The sequence below is a fragment of the Trichechus manatus genome, unplaced genomic scaffold (genome assembly GCF_000243295.1).
Source record: "Trichechus manatus latirostris isolate Lorelei unplaced genomic scaffold, TriManLat1.0 scaffold00209, whole genome shotgun sequence".
In the NCBI taxonomy this organism is placed as follows: Eukaryota; Metazoa; Chordata; class Mammalia; order Sirenia; family Trichechidae; genus Trichechus; species Trichechus manatus.
Window position 1 is genome coordinate 4,149,601 of NW_004444145.1, and position 16,722 is coordinate 4,166,322.

The 16,722-nt window shown below is 47.2% G+C and overlaps 1 protein-coding gene across 1 annotated transcript; it reads right to left on the reverse strand.

Annotated features, from left to right (window-relative positions):
• Nucleotides 1-5,415: 5,415 nt before the first annotated feature.
• On the reverse strand, nucleotides 5,416-15,804 carry LOC101351019 (keratin, type II cytoskeletal 73). Its single transcript, XM_004388369.1, has 9 exons — nucleotides 15,331-15,804; nucleotides 13,716-13,930; nucleotides 12,893-12,953; nucleotides 12,141-12,236; nucleotides 11,244-11,408; nucleotides 8,349-8,474; nucleotides 7,767-7,987; nucleotides 6,501-6,535; nucleotides 5,416-5,672 (listed from the first exon to the last, which is right to left on the reverse strand). The coding sequence occupies exons 1-9, from the start codon at nucleotides 15,775-15,777 to the stop codon at nucleotides 5,416-5,418; spliced, it is 1,623 nt and encodes a 540-aa protein (XP_004388426.1). The 5' UTR covers nucleotides 15,778-15,804.
• Nucleotides 15,805-16,722: the final 918 nt, after the last annotated feature.

The following is a 16,722-nucleotide window of genomic DNA, read 5'->3' on the forward strand; positions in this document are numbered from 1 at the left end:
ATATGCAGCATGATCTAATTTCTGGCAATATGCCCAGGGTTATATTGTATGGGCTCTCAAGAATGTATACTAGCGTAATTCCAGCACTGCTCAAGGGAGAAAGAATTCTCAGCCTGGTGGCCAGAAGATTATGCCAGAGACCACTAGTACTCACCAAATATCCTCATTCTCCTCCTCATTTCCCAGCCTCCCTTGTGATTCAGTTGGGGTATGAGGCCAAGTGACTAGTGTTGGCTAATGAAATTTGAGTGGCAGTGAAATGTGTCACTTCTGGTACGAGGCGATTAACAGCCAGTGTGCCTCCTTCTTCTCTCCTTTCTCCTGTCTCCATAACTTTGGAGGCCAGGCGTTTCACGTGGCAAAGCTACAAGGCAGAAGAAGCCCAGATCCCTAACACACCCACTGGAGAAATCATGCAGACAAGCTTCCCCAGTCTGCATTGGACTGTGAGTAAGCAATAAACCTTTGTTGTGTTAAGCCACTGAGATTTCAGGGATTGTCGGTTCAAGTGGCCAGTGTTAATTATCTGAATCCAAGCGTGGAAGTTGGATGGTAGCAATATCCTTTAATAGTCAATGCTCTTTATTCCAAGTTCATGCTCATCAATCTTCTGATCTCTATTAGACCTTCTCTACTTCCCTTCTCACTTAAGCTTCTTGAAAGAATAGTCTATATGTAGTAATAGTAATAGCAAACACTTATTGATCACTTACTATGTGCCAGGCACTGAACTAAATAATTCTTACACATTATTTCGTTAAATTTAGTTCTCATAACAACTCTATGAGGTATCTACTATTATAGCCCCACTTTTACAGATGAGGATACAGGCTCATGGAATGAAGTATCTTGCCTAAGTCACACAGTTAGTAAGTGGCAGAGCAGAATTCAAACCCAAGTTGATCTGACACCCAGGTTCTTAACTTTTCCCACAAACTCTACTGCCTCACTATCTATACTTGCTCATCCCCACTTATCCCTCAACACCTCTCCTCTGACTTCTATACTATCCCTTCCACTACCACTCCCAAAATCTCTCCCCTGAAACTGCTCTCACTAAAGTGACTAATCACTCCTTAATTGCCAAGTTCAATGAATACCATTTCAATTCTTGTCTGACTTAGCCTTACTGGCCCCGTTGGCCAATTCTTCCCCCTTCAAACTCTTTTTCCTCTTGCCTCTTTGGTTATCCACCCCAATCTTCTTCCTACACCCTCTTTGTCTCCTTCCTCCAGGGATTCCATCCTTCTCCAGCCTCCCTTTTCCCTGCACATCTTCTCTCTACATTATCTCATCTACTTGGCTATTGTTTTAAGACCATAGTGAAGACTCCTAAATCTACCCCTTCAGTCAAGCACCCTCACCTTCAACCACCAAGATCCGTACTTCCCCTGGCACCCCTCTTCCACTGGGTGTCACTACCACTCACGCTCAGAGAAACCAGAGACCTGGGAGTCATTCTAGGATTCTCTCTTACTTACTCTGCCACCCCAACACCCAAACAGTCACTACTTCTTACCAATTCTCCCTCTCAGATGTTTCATAAACCTTGTCCTTCCTCTCCATCCCTCTGCCACTGCCCTCATTCAGGCCTTTGCCATTCTTCTCCCAGCCCACTGAGATAGCCTCCTAAGTACTCTCCCAGCTTCCAGTCTGGCCCATCTACAACCCATTTTCCATATTTCTATGAGAGAGATCTACACACAAAACTCAAATTTGACCACATTTCTTCCCTGTTTTGAACTACTTTCCCACCCACCCTAATCTACAGGACACAATTTCAACTCCTTAGCAGGCATGAAAGGGCCTCTCTGATCTGGCCACTGCCTGCTTTCCCAGTTTCAGATACCACTTCAGCCTCCCTCTCTACCTGCTGAACTTACTTCAGCCTTACACTTCATGCTCCAGCAAAAACTACCCATTTTTACCATTCTAGTCCCTTGATCTACAATGCCTAGTCCCTCTTCTCATCCATGTAGTAAACTCCTATCCATCCTTTGAAACTCTGCATGTACGGCTCCCTGAAATTCTTCACTCTCATTTGTACTACCTCAGTATCTTGTGTACACTTCTTTTGTTGTCAATACCGCGCCATATTGCAGTTATGTCTTTTATAGCTATGTCTCCATTAAACTCTTTCAAGATCTATGGGACATATAGTATCCAACCCACTTTTTTGCCTCTGGAGTTCTTTGGAAAGGGGGTAGCCCAATTTTAATGCATTTAGCCTCTAGGTGGGAACCTTTTGAAATGCATGAAACTAGAAAAACCCTGAGTGGGAGTCTCATTTTTGTGTAGATTAAGCGTTGTCTTAGGTGATGCCTCCTGGATGTGAATTTTCCAAAATTTTGACAAGTTTTGACAGGCTTGACTTTATTTCTGTGAGATAAGCCTCCTCACTTTTACCCTTTACTATGTTCTTGTGAAAATGTACTTCTGGTGAGAATAAGCTATTGTCAGTCTTCATTCAGTCATAGTGGTCATTTTCTCCTTTATGCCTTTCATTGCTTCTAGGTGTTACCGGCTCCTTTCTTTTCTAGTTTTTGAGCAGTAAATAATGTCTTTCCAATAAAGAATAGTGCATTGTAGTGGTACTTTTCAAGAGATTAGAACTCCTATAAGTTATTCTTACCCTGCATTCAATCTTAGGGCCCAATCATTGCTTCCACGTGTAGCAGGTAGAATGCACTGCTGTGAGCAGTTCTGCAGTATTAGAGGGCAGCTTTTTCTGCTTCTTAGCTGTTAGTACTGCTTTTGTTATAACAAAGAATGCATTGTAGTGGTAGTTTTCCTGAGATTTAAAAAAAAAAAAAATCCCTTGGCTTTATTTATTTGGGCTACAAGCACTGTTTTTGAAGTAAGGAAGAATGCATTGTACTATGTTTTGAAAAGTTTCATGAAAAATAATAAAAAGGCTAAGAAGAAGGAGACTAGAATAAAATGTATGTGCAGTCATTGCCAGCTGCCTTCATGTTTTACCTCATGTTTTGCAAATTTTCAAGAAATGAATTTTTTTTTTAAATTTGTTTTTTAAGGATTTCTTCATTGACTCATATTGGCAGGATTTATGTCATCTAGAGGCTGCTGGGACATATATGATCCCAAATAATGAGTATCAAAATCCATAACTCATAAAAATTCTGAATTCCTCCTTTAATCAGCATGCCTTCATTAGTGAAAACACGTAGTATCCGCAAAAAATTCAAAGGAGAAAATAGTTGGATCTTGAAAAGTTTAGGGATATGGACCCAGTGTATTCATCACTGTATCTCCAGCACTAACACATGCCAGGCACATAAAAGATACTTAAATATTTGTTGAACTGATCACAATTTCTTCACTGGCACCCCCACCAAGAGTATATTCCCTGAGATTAGTTATTCTGCCAGCCAGTTCTCCATTTGGTAATAAGTAAATTGTTGTTATAGTTTATAAGGCAATCTGTTTAAAGTTTGGATTTTGCTAATTGCTTTAAATCCATTGCCGTCAGGTTAATTCTGACTCATAGCAAGACTGTAGGACAGAGGAGAACTGCCCTGTAGGCTTTCCAAGACTAATCTTTACGGAAGCAGATTGTCACATCTTTCTACCACAGAGTGGCTAGTGGGTTCGAACCATCAACCTTTCAGTTAGCAACTGACAGTTTAACCACTGCACTACCAGGGCGCCTGCTAATTGCTTTAACCACATCTAAACAACACTTTCAGTAAGCTAATTAAGTCAGTTTTGAATCAATAAGACTGAGGACTAGATTCTGTTGCCACTAACATTTATTAAGCATGAACTTTGTGCTGGGATTGCGTAATACATCCTCATGTTGTCTCATTTTAGCCTAAGAATGATTTAGGGGTATTATTCTGCCTATTTTACAGATAAAGAAAATGACACTCAAAGAAGTTGAGAACTTTGTCCATGATCACCAGTTAGTTGCAGAGCCTGAATCTGAATCCAAGTCTATTAACCTGAAGTTTAGGACTCTCTCTGGACCCACAGGGACACTGTTCAGATGCAACTTGTGAACTCCAGCCTCAATGTGTGTGATCCTCTTACTTGCTTTTTTGCATCCTGTTGCATCCTATCAGTATCATCATGGGCTGGGGACCTATGAGAAATCTCTGAGCACAAGGTCATTTTGGAAGCTGAGTGGTATGTGTAATGGAGATGGTCCCATACTTAAACACACACACACACATACATACAAAAACTCATACATATATATGTACATACTCAACCTAGTGGAAACTTCACTAAGGACCAAAATAATAGATCATTACTTTAAAGAGAAATCTACCTTTGGGATTTTTCCAAGGAGCAGGGAATAGCCATAACTGAAGCCATAGGCTCTCTGGAAGTGGTCATCTGCTGCCTGTTGGCCAGTTTTAAATCTTGCCACCAGATAAGTGGCAAGACACACCAGACAAGTGTTGGCTCCTTCTTTTGCTGATAACCTGAATGTTCTTAAAGGTTGTCCATTCATGGACTACTGGCCTGAGAAAAGCATGACTTAGAAGGTACACTGCTGTGGGTGGGGGTTATAGATGAACCCCATGTATTACAAATCCCAGAGCAGGTGATGGTAGGATCCTCCAGCTTGTGCAAATGTTCCTCCCATCAATCTCTTCCACTCAGATCAACAGATACTTTGGGGCTCTCTGGAAGAAAACCAGACTTTGGATGCCCCAGGTTCCAGGTCACTGGCCACTCCATGTGTAGAAGAGATGTGGCCTGAGATTAGGATTCCCTTAGGAGAGAGAAGCAGCCTGGACTTCATGAATCTTACAAGTTTATTGGTGATATGCAGGAAGCAGGGAGGTAAAGATTGAACAAGGGCAAGAACTCATGTATTTTAGAGCGAACATTCCTTCGTTTGTTGGACCAGACTTAAGGGGCACTCCTGGCTATCTAGTCTGCAATGACCATGTAAGATACAACCTATAACCAGGTATTTCCTCTGAGCTGGTGTTTCTCTAACAGGAAATCCGGGCTGGAGACAGCTCTCACAGATCTATCAGTGGATCTGAAACTTCATGTACACGTGGAGCACCTGGCCAAGTTACCACCTAAGCCAGGGCACAGCAGAGGCAGCAGGAAGATTGGGTTACCCTTGAGAGAGGCACCTTTCCTCTGCAAGGGGGCATGCAGGTCAGAGAAGGGGTCAAGTCTTTATCTTTGGCAATGTTTCCAGAAGGGGAGACTGAGTTAAGGGGTCTCTTTGTATTGAGGCAGAAGAATGGGCAAGATGACTCCAGCCCTAGAATCCTGATTCTACATTAAGAAAGACAGAGACAGGTCAAAGAAGAGACAGTGTTGGTGGCAAAGAAAAGCAAGATAAACATGCCTGAGAAATTTCCTGGAGAAGGAAGTCAGAGGAAACCCAGGCAAGGTGGACAGCTTGAAAATGTGCTGTCTTTCACTTTATCTCATGGTTTTCTTTGTGAGTGAGCTGAGAGCTGATGTCTTTCCCAGGGGATCCTTGAATTCACTTGCACTTCCCAGCCTGGTCCTGGCTTCCCCACAGGGGCTGCAGTTCCCACTGCCAGTGACACAGCCCCCAGACAGCATGCCGTAGCCACCACCTACAGAGCTGTGTCGGTAGCCATAGATGCCAGCACCACTGAACCCAAAGCTGGCCCCTGTGCTTGAGGTCCCGGCTGTGGAGCTGCTAATGACCGCTGTGGAGGATGGAAGGAGGAATAATCAGTCTGTGTCCCAGGATAGGGGATGCCCCAACCTTCCAGCCCCAACTGGCTTGAATGTCATCCCTTAAGCAAACATGTCACACCAACCATGAACTTGACTTTAGTAGCACACGCTCAATTCCTGAGCACCTCAAGCGCAGGAGAAAATATCCCAGATCCCATAGAACCCCCAAGTCAGGTACCTTCTCATTTGTTGAACAAACAGGAGTAGCAGGGGTGATAGATACTTCCTCCGAAAGAGCAGCTGAGGCCCAAGCATCAGATAAGGCAACAAGTTCTTGCATTTAAGTTTAGAATACGTTCTTAATTCTTTTCAAAGAATGTCTTTATTCCTTGATAGTTCATCTCTCAGAGGAAGATCAGGCTGGACCCCGTGGGGGTCATTAAAACTGATTGTCAAGTGTCTATCTACCCCATCAACGACAGTATCTGCACAGAGGTCTCTACTCTCAGTGAAGAAGTGCTACTCTTCAAGCTCAGGGTTTCCCTTCATGCAGGAAAGCCTAGGCTGGGGGCACTAGAGGAGGCATGGGGCTGAGAGTTTCATCCTAGCAGGGGTGAGATCTCTGGAGAAGGGGCCAATGCGAAATGTCAGAATGTGATGGGGCGCTGACTCTGCTGAGTAAGAAGCAGCTGTGAATGGGGAGGCAGCAGGGCTCAGCCAGGGAGACAAGTATATGACAATGGTGGTCTACCAGGCAGAGCCCAGGCTGTTCCACGGGGGTCCCAGTGGTAGACACCCACTCACTTTGTGTTTGTTTATGGCCTAGAAATATTCCCTCAAAGGCATTAAATACTCACAAATGCTCACAGGGTTGGTGTACTCTCCAGACATCCTGCACAGAGAGAAAAGCACGGGGGAATCTCCGTCACATGGAATCCCAGAGTTAGCTTCACCACAGCCTGAACACTGGCCCATCAGCCAGACTAGCTCAGCCTCCATGAGTCCCTCCAGCTGGCCAGATGGCATTAATTTCACCTATCTATCTCTAATCAAAAGGAGACCTGGTGGCACAGTAGTTAAATGCTCAGTCGCTAACCAAAAGGTCAGCAGTTCGAACCCACCAGCCACTTCTCGGTAGAAAGATGTGGTAGTCTGCTTACATAAAGATTACAGCCTTGGAAACCCTATGGGGCAGTTCTACTCTGTCCTACAGAGTTGTTATGAGTCAGAATCTACTCGAAGGCAACGGGTTTGGTTTTTTTTTTTGTTGTTGTTGTTATTTCTAATCACCTCCCTCTCCCTCCTCAATCTACCCTTCCCGCTTTGGAGATGTGTAAGCTCACAACCTTGGAGTTCACAACACCACCACCACTCCCAGGACCCCTCCTGCTGGGTTTTTCTTGAACCCACTTCTTTATTCTTGTGTGGCTTCTGCCTGAATAAATACATGTATGGAAATATTAGGATCAGGAGTTGCCACTAGTGAACTAATAAATGGTTTTAGGACCGTTAACTTCTCCTCCGTAGGTCACTGTTATAAAATGGCACTAGGTTAGAACAGCATTTCTCAAATGTCAATGCTTCATGTACCACCTTCCCAATGGTTGCTATGACCATGTACAGTATTGAGCATTTTTAATTGACTGCTTTTTATAATAAAAAATGCATTTATCTTAAAAGGAGATTTTACGTCACTAGAGTAAACGGAAAACCAGTAGTACCTTCCCAACAAAGGTAGCTGTAAATATAAATATAAGCAAAGCAAGACAAAATTTTAAAAATCTTTGGCTAGATAGGGTTGTCTGCCCACAGACTCTAAACCTGAGATAGATCTACTCTCTCTTGATTAAAAGGAGAGATTTGCAAGTGGCAGAGAGGTGTTAGAGATACAACAGCACTAAGCTGAGACTTTCTCCTTGGCATAATCTGAAGGGTTGGAGAACTGAGAAGGAAATCGCTGTCTCCCTACCTGATTGGATTCTGTTTATGGCTAAGTTTGTAGGTGACCTAAAGAGCACCTCCAGCCCCTCTGGCGGCCTGCCCCCACACTCTGCAAAACTCTGAATTGGACAATTCCAAAGTTTCTTCCAGCTATATGGCCGTAAGACCCCTCCAACACCCACCTGCACTCCTCGCCCTCCAGCAGCTTGCGGTAAGTGGCAATCTCGATGTCCAGGGCCAGCTTCACACTCATCAGCTCCTGGTACTCGCGCAGCATCCGGGCTAGCTCTTCCTTGGCCTGGTGCAGGGCAGCCTGTAGCTCGTCCAGCTTGGCCCGGGCATCCTTCAGGGCACAATCCCCCCGCTGCTCGGCATCGGCAATAGCTGTCTCCAGGTTGGAGCACTGAGAGTCACAAGATAGCATTGCCCCTGAGTCCTAAGGCACTTCAAGCCTCACTTCACCTCCCTCCCCAGTGGGTTCATTGTGGACAGACCCTCCTGTGTCCTGCTCCACTTCCTAGAGCAGAGACACAGCCACATCTATGGCCATGGGGTGAGACTGTGGGCTTGTTTTTCTGAGTCCCATGGCTTCCATTTGTTTCAGGCTTCGGATAGGAGCTAAGTATGGCGGACGATAACAGGGCCTCCATTTGAAAGAGGGGTTCTGAGATAGAAGACCAAGAGTAGGAGAAAAGGCAGAAAGGAGTGTGTTAGACATTTCACCCTTCCCTTGGGGATGAGTCAGGAGCCCCTGCCCCCGTCACCTGCTTCTTCATGCTCTCGATCTCCGAACGCAGTCTTTGGATGAGACAGGTCATCTCTGAGATCTTGTTCCTGGTGTGTTTGAGGTCATCCCCATGCCGCCCGGCAGCCAGCTGGAGCTCCTGGAACTAGGACAGAGGGGCCAAAGCAGGAACATTGACTTAGGGCCTGGCTGAGCTAAGCCTGGCACAGAGACTGTGCCTTCGCTTTAGGAATGGGGTGGAAGTGGTTAGGGGTCCCCTCCTTCACCAGGTGTCAATAGCCTGTCACTCAACCATCTGTTAGTTGAATTTGTTTGCCTTAAGCACAGCTGATCTCACTGATGGTTGGATTTTGTCATAAGGACTGTTGAAGTCCCACCCAGAGCTCTCTACACTACAACTCCAATTAGTATGACATTCTTCTGCCTATAGCCCTTCAAAGCTCACCAATGTCTTCAAGGTCAAGTTCAAACTCCTGAGCATGATATCAAGGTGCTTTGAGGTCTAGTGTCCACTAGCCTTTCCATCCTCATTTCCCACCACCCCTGTGCATCTCTACCTAGCTCTCTAGGTGTGCCAAACTGTCTCACATTTTCATAAGTGTCCTATGTGCTCTCATGTCTCTGAGTCTTTGCATGAGCTTCTCCCCCAACCTGGAAAACTCTTCTCCATCTCCTTTCTCTTTCTTTAGCTAGCTCAAACTCATCCAGTGCAGAGTTACTTCCTCCAGGAGGACTTCCGTGTTGGTTATCCTTCTGTCCCTATAGCCCCTGGAACACCACTCAATAGGTCTTACCACACTGTACTGTGATCACATGTTTCTATGTCTTTCCTATCAGACTGGATGGCAGGGACTATTCTTTTTATTTCTGAATTCTCAGTGCTACCATACTGCCTGGCTGGTGCTCAGAAAAGGTCTGATGAATGCACAGAGTCAGTGAGCTGCCCGTCTGTACTTTCTGTGACTTCCCCCCTCCAAAGCTAAGCTGGGCCCCAGGTTACTGGCAGTCTTGCTGGGCTGGGAGGGAGAAAGAGGGCTTAGTATGGAGAGGCTTTATGTGTGTGTGTTTGTGGGGAGTAGGAGATTTGACTATACCCCAACACTACTAGCCATGAATTTTGGGTCGTCTACTAGTTTTGCATTATTTCTGCCTTTGATGTTATCTATTAGGTAGTTAATAGACAGGACTTCAATTCTATCCCAGAATTTGGCTTAAGGGAAACACAAAATATGTATGACATTCAGAACTTGGTGGCTGTGCACTGCTTGGTCTCTGTCCCTGAGTGCTCAGCTTTGTTGATTGTTTCTTAGCTGGCCCCAGCGTGGCCTAGATTCATGATTCCTCATAGAGATGCCAAGTCCTCTGGGGGCTTCTCTCTATCCTCCTTGGGTTTTATCTTTGGTGCTAACCTTGGGACAGGAAACCCTGGGTGGAGATAGCCATTTCCCACTTCTCTACAAGGCTATGTGAGCAGGATGACCTTTCCCACACATTGACCAGGAAGGAGGTACTAACTCCTCCTCTAATACTTACACCAAGCAGTCTCCTTCTGAGGTGAACAGGTGAGCGTCTTCCTGCCATTCAACTCTCATCCCATGTAATGCCCTTATCATAAACGTTCCTTAACCAAAGTCATCTCCTGATTTTCTGTCTAAACACCATGTAATTTGCAGTCAGTCACCTAGATTCAGATGCAGCTCCATCACTTACCAGCTAACTGCCTTTGACAAGTTCCTTAAACTCCCTAAGCCTCAGTTTCTTCATCTTTAAAATGGGAATAATAATAACAAACAACAACAAAAAAAAAAAACCCAGTGCTGTCAAATTGATTCTGACTCATAGTGACCCTGTAAGACAGAGTAGAGCTGCCCCATAGGGTTTCCAGAGAGCGGCTGGTGAATTCAAACTGCTAACCTTTTGGTTAGCAGTTGAGCCCTTGACCACTGCACCATAAGCCCTCATAATATTATTGTTATGAATGAAATTCTGCTCAATAAGCATTTATCCCCTAACTGGAGAAGTGGAGGTGTGGATAATCCCAACCAGCAAATGGTCCAAAAATCAGGTCTGCGTAAACCTGCTTAATTCTTCCAGAAGGGGAACAGCCTGGGGTTAAGCCCTGGCCACAAACAACTCCAAAGTGCTTAGTCCACATGGTCATCCCCCAAAACTGTTTTGTACAAGAAATAAGGAGGGACTGGGGACTGGAGTTTGAACATTTATCAAGAAGTCCTGCCTGTGTTGTCTCCTTGGCCTTGAAAGCTTCCCACGCTCTCACTCCTGAAGGCCAAATCTCTCTGTCCCTAGGGTAGCAAGGAGGCAGGAGGAGAGACAAGGTAAGGTCTCTCAAGAGGATGGCTTTCCCTTGAGAAAGAACCTGCTAAACAGCAAGGGAAAATTAGGAAAGTGCCTTCTTGATCTGAGAAACCAAGTTATCTGAAGAATCATTTCTCACCCACAACCCATTAGAGGAGTTAAGATCTAAATGACTCAAACTTTCCCTTCATCCATGGAGTTGGACTTGAATGAAAAGGTATGAGTTACCTGATCCCAGATCACACTGGAAAAGACTCCCTGATTTACTATAATTAATGAAGGAGTTGAGATGCTAACTACTCAGTTTCCTTCCCTTCTAGACTCAGTGTACAACTCTCTGCCTCCAGGAAGTTGTTCCTGAGCTGCCCCACCTTGTCCTGGTTCCCTTACTTCTCTCTTCCTTCCTAGACTCTGTTCCCACTACATTCACTGTGCTTGGCTATGTGTGTTCTCCAATGGCTGCCATTAGAACTGGGCTTCCCACAGTGCCCAGGACAGTATTGTGCTCATAGCAAATGTGGGCCTCGGTGGGCCACAGAGAAGTCAAACAAAACAAGGACTAGACCTGAGGATGACTCTGGGGTGGGTACAGCCTCACCTTGGTCTGGTACAGGGTCTCGGCCTCAGCCTTGCTCTTCAGGGCGATCTCCTCATACTGTATGCGAACCTTGGCAATGATGCTGTCCAGGTCCAAGTTGCGGTTGTTGTCTATGGACAGGATGACAGACGTGTCACTGATGTGGGACTGGATCTGAGCAATCTCCTGCAGGGGAAAAACAAGGAAGCATGAATTGTCATTTGTGGCCAGAGGAAGATGCCAAGCTGATAGCCCTGTCTGGCAGGATTGCCCCCAAACCATCCCAAACACACACAAGCTACATTCCCCTAAGTTTGTAAAAATGGTGCTCACCAGCCCAGAGGCTTCAATATCACATCTAAAAATTGCTGATTGGGTTTGAAGCAGCACAAGAAGAAAACAGCCTATCTGTCTGTGACCTGCGATAGGTCACAGGTGGAGAAGGTAGAGAGGAAACAGCCTGGACAACCCGCAAGGGACACAAAAGCCCATGGATGCTTGGTCAACTGGTTGAGGCTTGAAGCCAGATGGGTATTGAGGAGATAGAAAGGATCTGTGAATTCCTCATCTCCACCCCTGGGGATTCCTGCCCAAGAACCCAGGAAACATCCCAAGCAGCAGAGAGGAGACAGGCAAGAATAAGAATATGCTTGGCTGACCATCAATGAGACTCCCTTAAGGATCCATGGCTTCATGAAGAATGTGAGAGCAAGACATTGGAGGCCAGGCAAGACTGATGGACATATCATTTTGGGGCCCTGGTATAGATTTATACTTCCTCTTTGATCTACAAAGCACCTGGCATCCTAATGCTGGAGATCTCCTGGGCTCTCAAAGTTATTGATGAGCAAGTAACCCACTCATTCACATGCGTGTTCTTCCAGAAGACAAACTGAAGGTGGGGACAGGGAACCTTACCGCCTCATACAGGCACTTGAAGAACTCGATTTCTCCATCCAGGGCATCCACCTTGGCCTGCAGCTCCACCTTGTTCATGTAAGCAGCATCTACATCCTGTGGAGAATCCCAAGATCCTCAGGTATTGCCTTGATTCAAATTCAGACAGCCCTTTCCAACCAACTTACACTCCAGTCCCCAAACCTGTGGCTAGTTGTCCCAGGGAATAGAGTTGAAACTTAGTGGGCAGGAACCTGACTTTTGCCCAGCACTCACTGAGAGAACTTGGGCCAGTCACTCATGCCCCTGGACTGCCTTCTGCCCCATCCAAAACCAGAATCTTTTTACTGCCTTCTATTTCTCCAAGAGAGAGTATGGGAGCCCTACTCCTCATGGTCACTGAGCAGTCAGAGTGAATGGAGGGCAGCCACAGTGATACGCGAGGGGCAGCAGAGTTGGAAGGTGAACTTGCAGCCCCTCCCAAACCATGTCCTACTCCCTAAGTCCGGCCTGGGAATTGACTATCCACACCTGGGCTCATCTCCATCCACACAAAAACTAGGGGGCTGACAAAGTGATAGATGCCAGATAAAAGTCAAGGTGTCCCAAGATATCCCCAGCAACAAATCCTTCCATCTTCTCCTCCCATCACTTCAGCTCCAGACCCTTCTGTAGGAATCACAGACCTCAGTCTCTCCTCTCTGATACCACCTCTCCCTGCCCTCCACACTGACACTCCCAGGTGGCTGAGGGATGTGCCCCACTCTCCTCACCTTCTTGAGCACCACGAATTCATTCTCAGCCGTTGCGCGCTTGTTTATTTCATCCTCATACCTGCAGGAAAAGTGGCGCAAGTGAGCAGGACATGTGTGTGTGTTCTCATTGTGAAATGAGAAAGGAGAGGCCCATATTATATATCTTTTACACTTTGCATGTATTATTCAACATCTTTGCAAGTCTGTCCTCTTGGTTAGAGGAGTGGAAAGGTGACCAAATGGTTTGGGATCTGGATTACTTCTGATATCTGGGGAGTAAGTAGGTTCTTCCTCCTCTCACTCAGTGTCCAAATCACAGGGACTTGCCTGCTGCCCCTTTCAGCCATGATTTGTGTGTCATGCCACTGCCTGACACCCCTTACCAACAACTCCACTCCATCCCTAGGCATGAATCCCAAGGAGCCAGAACTGTCCCCCCAGGCAGGAAAAAGGAACAAGACCCAAATGTCCAACAGAAATTCAAACATTCTGCCCTGCTGGGAGGGTTTCCTTGGAACTCGGGGGCAACTGAACAAGCTGAGGAATCGAAAGACTGGGATACACACTTTCTGGCTCTCCTGAATGGGAAACGGGAGGGCGTGTGCCGAGGAGGGGGATACCTGCCAGGACAGCACTGCCACTGCTCGAGAGGCTGCCTGTCCACTGCGTGACCCACCAGCCTCCTAGAGAAGGCACTCATCTTTCCTGGGCAGAGGAGCTCAGAATGGGTCGCTCCCACCTGACCTCAGTCCCCTTGAGGCCAGAGGCAAAATGCCACAGTATTTCCTGGGAAAGCACAGCACCAGGAGGCAGGTCTTCCTGGGCCCCTCTCCCTGCTCACCTCTTCTTGTAGTCCTCCACCACATCCCGCATGTTCCTCAGCTCTGAGTCCAGCCTCATCCTGTCTCCAGACAGTGTCTCCAGCTGCTTCTGCAGGTTGCCAATGTAGCCCTCCAGGATGGGCTCCAGCTTATTCTTGCAGTTGTTCAGGTCCAGCTGCTGCAGCAGCTCCCACTTGGTTTCCAGCACCTGGTTCTGCTGCTCCAGGAACCGCACCTGGAACCCAAAACAACAGATGTCTGGAACCAACTCCACACACTCCCAGTAAATGGGGAGAGAGGCTGTGAGGTTTCCTTTTCTGGAAAGCAGCTGCATTTTCTTATGCTCCGCTAGTTTGAATAGGTAAGCCTCAGTCCTTAGAAAGAGTCAACCACTCGTACCTCTCCTGACCTGGGCCCTTTTTACCTGGAGCTCTAACTCCAGTTTTCTTTCTGGGGCAGCACCTAAGGTCAGGAGGGTCCTTAACATATTCATTTCCCTCCAAATCTAGCCAAGACCTGCCACCTCCGCACTTACAGAAGCTTTCCTTGGCCAATTTCTATATTCAGCCTGGGCTGCTTTCTAAGGCAAGTCCTTAGACATGTGAAGCTGGCCTGTACTGCTTGCCCTTCATACTCTTGGACCCCTCTACTTGGGTCTGACCACATAGCCTGTGCTCTACCAACTCTGTCCCCTTGGTCATGGCCTCTCCCAGCCTAGCCGGAGGGCAAGTGCTCAGGTATTCTGTGGTCTCAAGCCCTCCTATGTTGCTTTCATGTCTGAATCAATCTGATCTAATCAGAACATTTCCCTAGAGAGAACAAAAATTCTTAAGTTGCATTCTACAAGTATCATATCATTCCCTTGCTTAAAACCTTCTGGTGACTCACCATCTCTAAGATCAAGTCCAAACTCCTTACTGTACTCTTCACAATGTGCCCAGCCTCTCCTCCTCCACCATTCACCCAACACTCAAGCAACCCCCAAGGTCTCACCATCCTCCGGAAAAGTCCAATAATGCTGCATGATTGCATAATGCATGCTTCTTCTCCCTGCATTTTCTTTTCCCCATCTCTGTCTGGCAAACTCCTACTCATGCTTCACCACCTAACCCACCTGTCACCTGGTAAGCTTTCTCTGCTCCCCTAACCTCAGGACGTCTCCACTTCCCAAAACCCTCCTGTCACTTTATTCCTCAGTGGTCCTCAAACTTGAGCACGGAACTGGTCACCATCTGCCTTGCCTCCTAGGTTGGATGCATCGTAGTTTATGAGTCTGTCTCCTGATTGGGGTCTGAGTTTCCTAGGGCAGGGGCTGGGTCCCATGCCTTTCTAGACATTCCAGGCTTCTCCTTTGCTGGCATGTAAGTTTTGCTTGTGGTCACTGTCCTACTTCTCAACTCTAGGCCACTTTCCCTGCCTCCTAGAAACCTTCCCAGACTAAGCTCTCTAGCTCCTCTCCCCTCTAGTTTCCTATCTCTCAGCACTGGGGTCCAGGGCTTTGTCCAGCTCCTCCTTGCTCTGTCCTTGGCTGTGTCTGTATCCTGGGAAGCTGTACTGCCTTCTTCTGCTTCAGAGAGGAGGAAGGTGGTAGAAGGGAAGGGGCTCTATGCCCAGCTTTGCTCCAGAAAGCCCTACCTTGTCAATGAAGGAGGCAAATTTGTTGTTCAGTGCCTTGATCTGCTCCCGCTCCTGAGAGCGCACTTTCTGGATCTCAGGGTCCAGCTCCATGTTGAGGGGGGCCAAAAGGCTCTTGTTGACTGTGACCTGATGGATGCCCCTTGGAGGGTACACGTTCTGGCACACAGGCCCCAGGGCCACACTGCCAAACATGCTGCCCGCAAAGCCGCTGACCCAGCCCCGGCCAAATCCATAGCCCCCTGTAAGACCACTGCCACCGACCACATTGAGGGAGATGCTCCGGCCGCCCCCCAGGCTGTAGAGGCTCTGACTGCCGAAGCCCCCACTAAGCCCTTTGCCCCCTGCCCGGCAGGAGGACAAGCTGCCCCCAGAGAGCACGGCCGAGCAGCCACTGAAGCCCCCCTTGGTGGCAGTTCCGGACTTGCAGGTAAATTGGCGGCTCATGTTGGGATGGTCAGAGAGCTGGAATAAGATGCTAACCCTTAACTGAGATGCAGTTCGCCACCCTGCAATCTCAGGCTCCCACTTTATAAGGCTCAGGAGAGAGCCACAGCCCTAATTTGTGGGTTCAGTTTGCCTGGGAGCAAGAAATTATTTTCCCCCAGCAAAATACAAGACACCAGGTAAATAGCTTGAAAACCCCCAAAGTGCTGGGCTTGCAAGACTTGCTCATGTAAATTGAGTCTTATCTAATTATCTACTGTTCATGGGGTAATTAGCCTGGCCAAATTACCCGTAGAAAGATCTTGGCTGGGAGGTTCATCACAGCCTCAATTGCCCTTCCCCAGGGAGTGGTGGGCGCTAGGATTGCAGGGGCTCAGGAGGGAGACCTTTAATTAGCAGCAGCATCGGTGAGAGATCTCACAATGTTGCTGCCATCAGATGGGTTGCTGCAGGGACACTGGCTGGTCTGCTTTTATGTGGTTAGGAAGAGATTCCCATGGCCTTGCTTCCCAGGGCTCCTGGAGACAGTTTTTAGACTGGCCCAAGTCATGGGAGATGAGTCCACTAAGAATCCAGGCCCAGTCTCTAGGGACCTGCCTCTGGCTGCTGCCCCATACTGTGCCCTCAAAGGCAAGTCTCCTGTCCTCTGTGCTACACTGCTCACCTTCACCTGTACACACTGACTTATTTGTTCCTGTACCCTCCCACTGCCTCAACCCTTGACCTTGACATAATGGTCATTGCCATCATTCATGATGGCTGACATTGGGGCGGCTCTTTACAGCATTGAAAGAACTCCTTGCGACTGGATTCTGGCAAAATGGCGCTCTAGGCAGAAGCACCACGCCGTCCCTCCACAGCAAAGATCCGAAAAACTAATCCAAACAGAGAATACAACAATCCTGAAACCCTAAAACATCAAATGAAGAGATAAAGAACTCAGCC

What these genes read in the sequence shown, in the direction of transcription:
- LOC101351019 (XM_004388369.1), bottom strand. Translation starts at nt 15,777, where the DNA reads ATGAGCCGCCAATTTACCTGCAAGTCCGGAACTGCCACCAAGGGGGGC. An exon ending in AGACCCTGTACCAGACCAAG is followed by an intron (nt 8,475 to 11,243) that starts GTGAGGCTGTAC and finishes CCTCTGTCCTAG; the next exon opens with TTCCAGGAGCTCCAGCTGGC. An exon ending in CTGGAGGGCGAGGAGTGCAG is followed by an intron (nt 6,536 to 7,766) that starts GTGGGTGTTGGA and finishes CTCTCTGTGCAG; the next exon opens with GATGTCTGGAGAGTACACCA.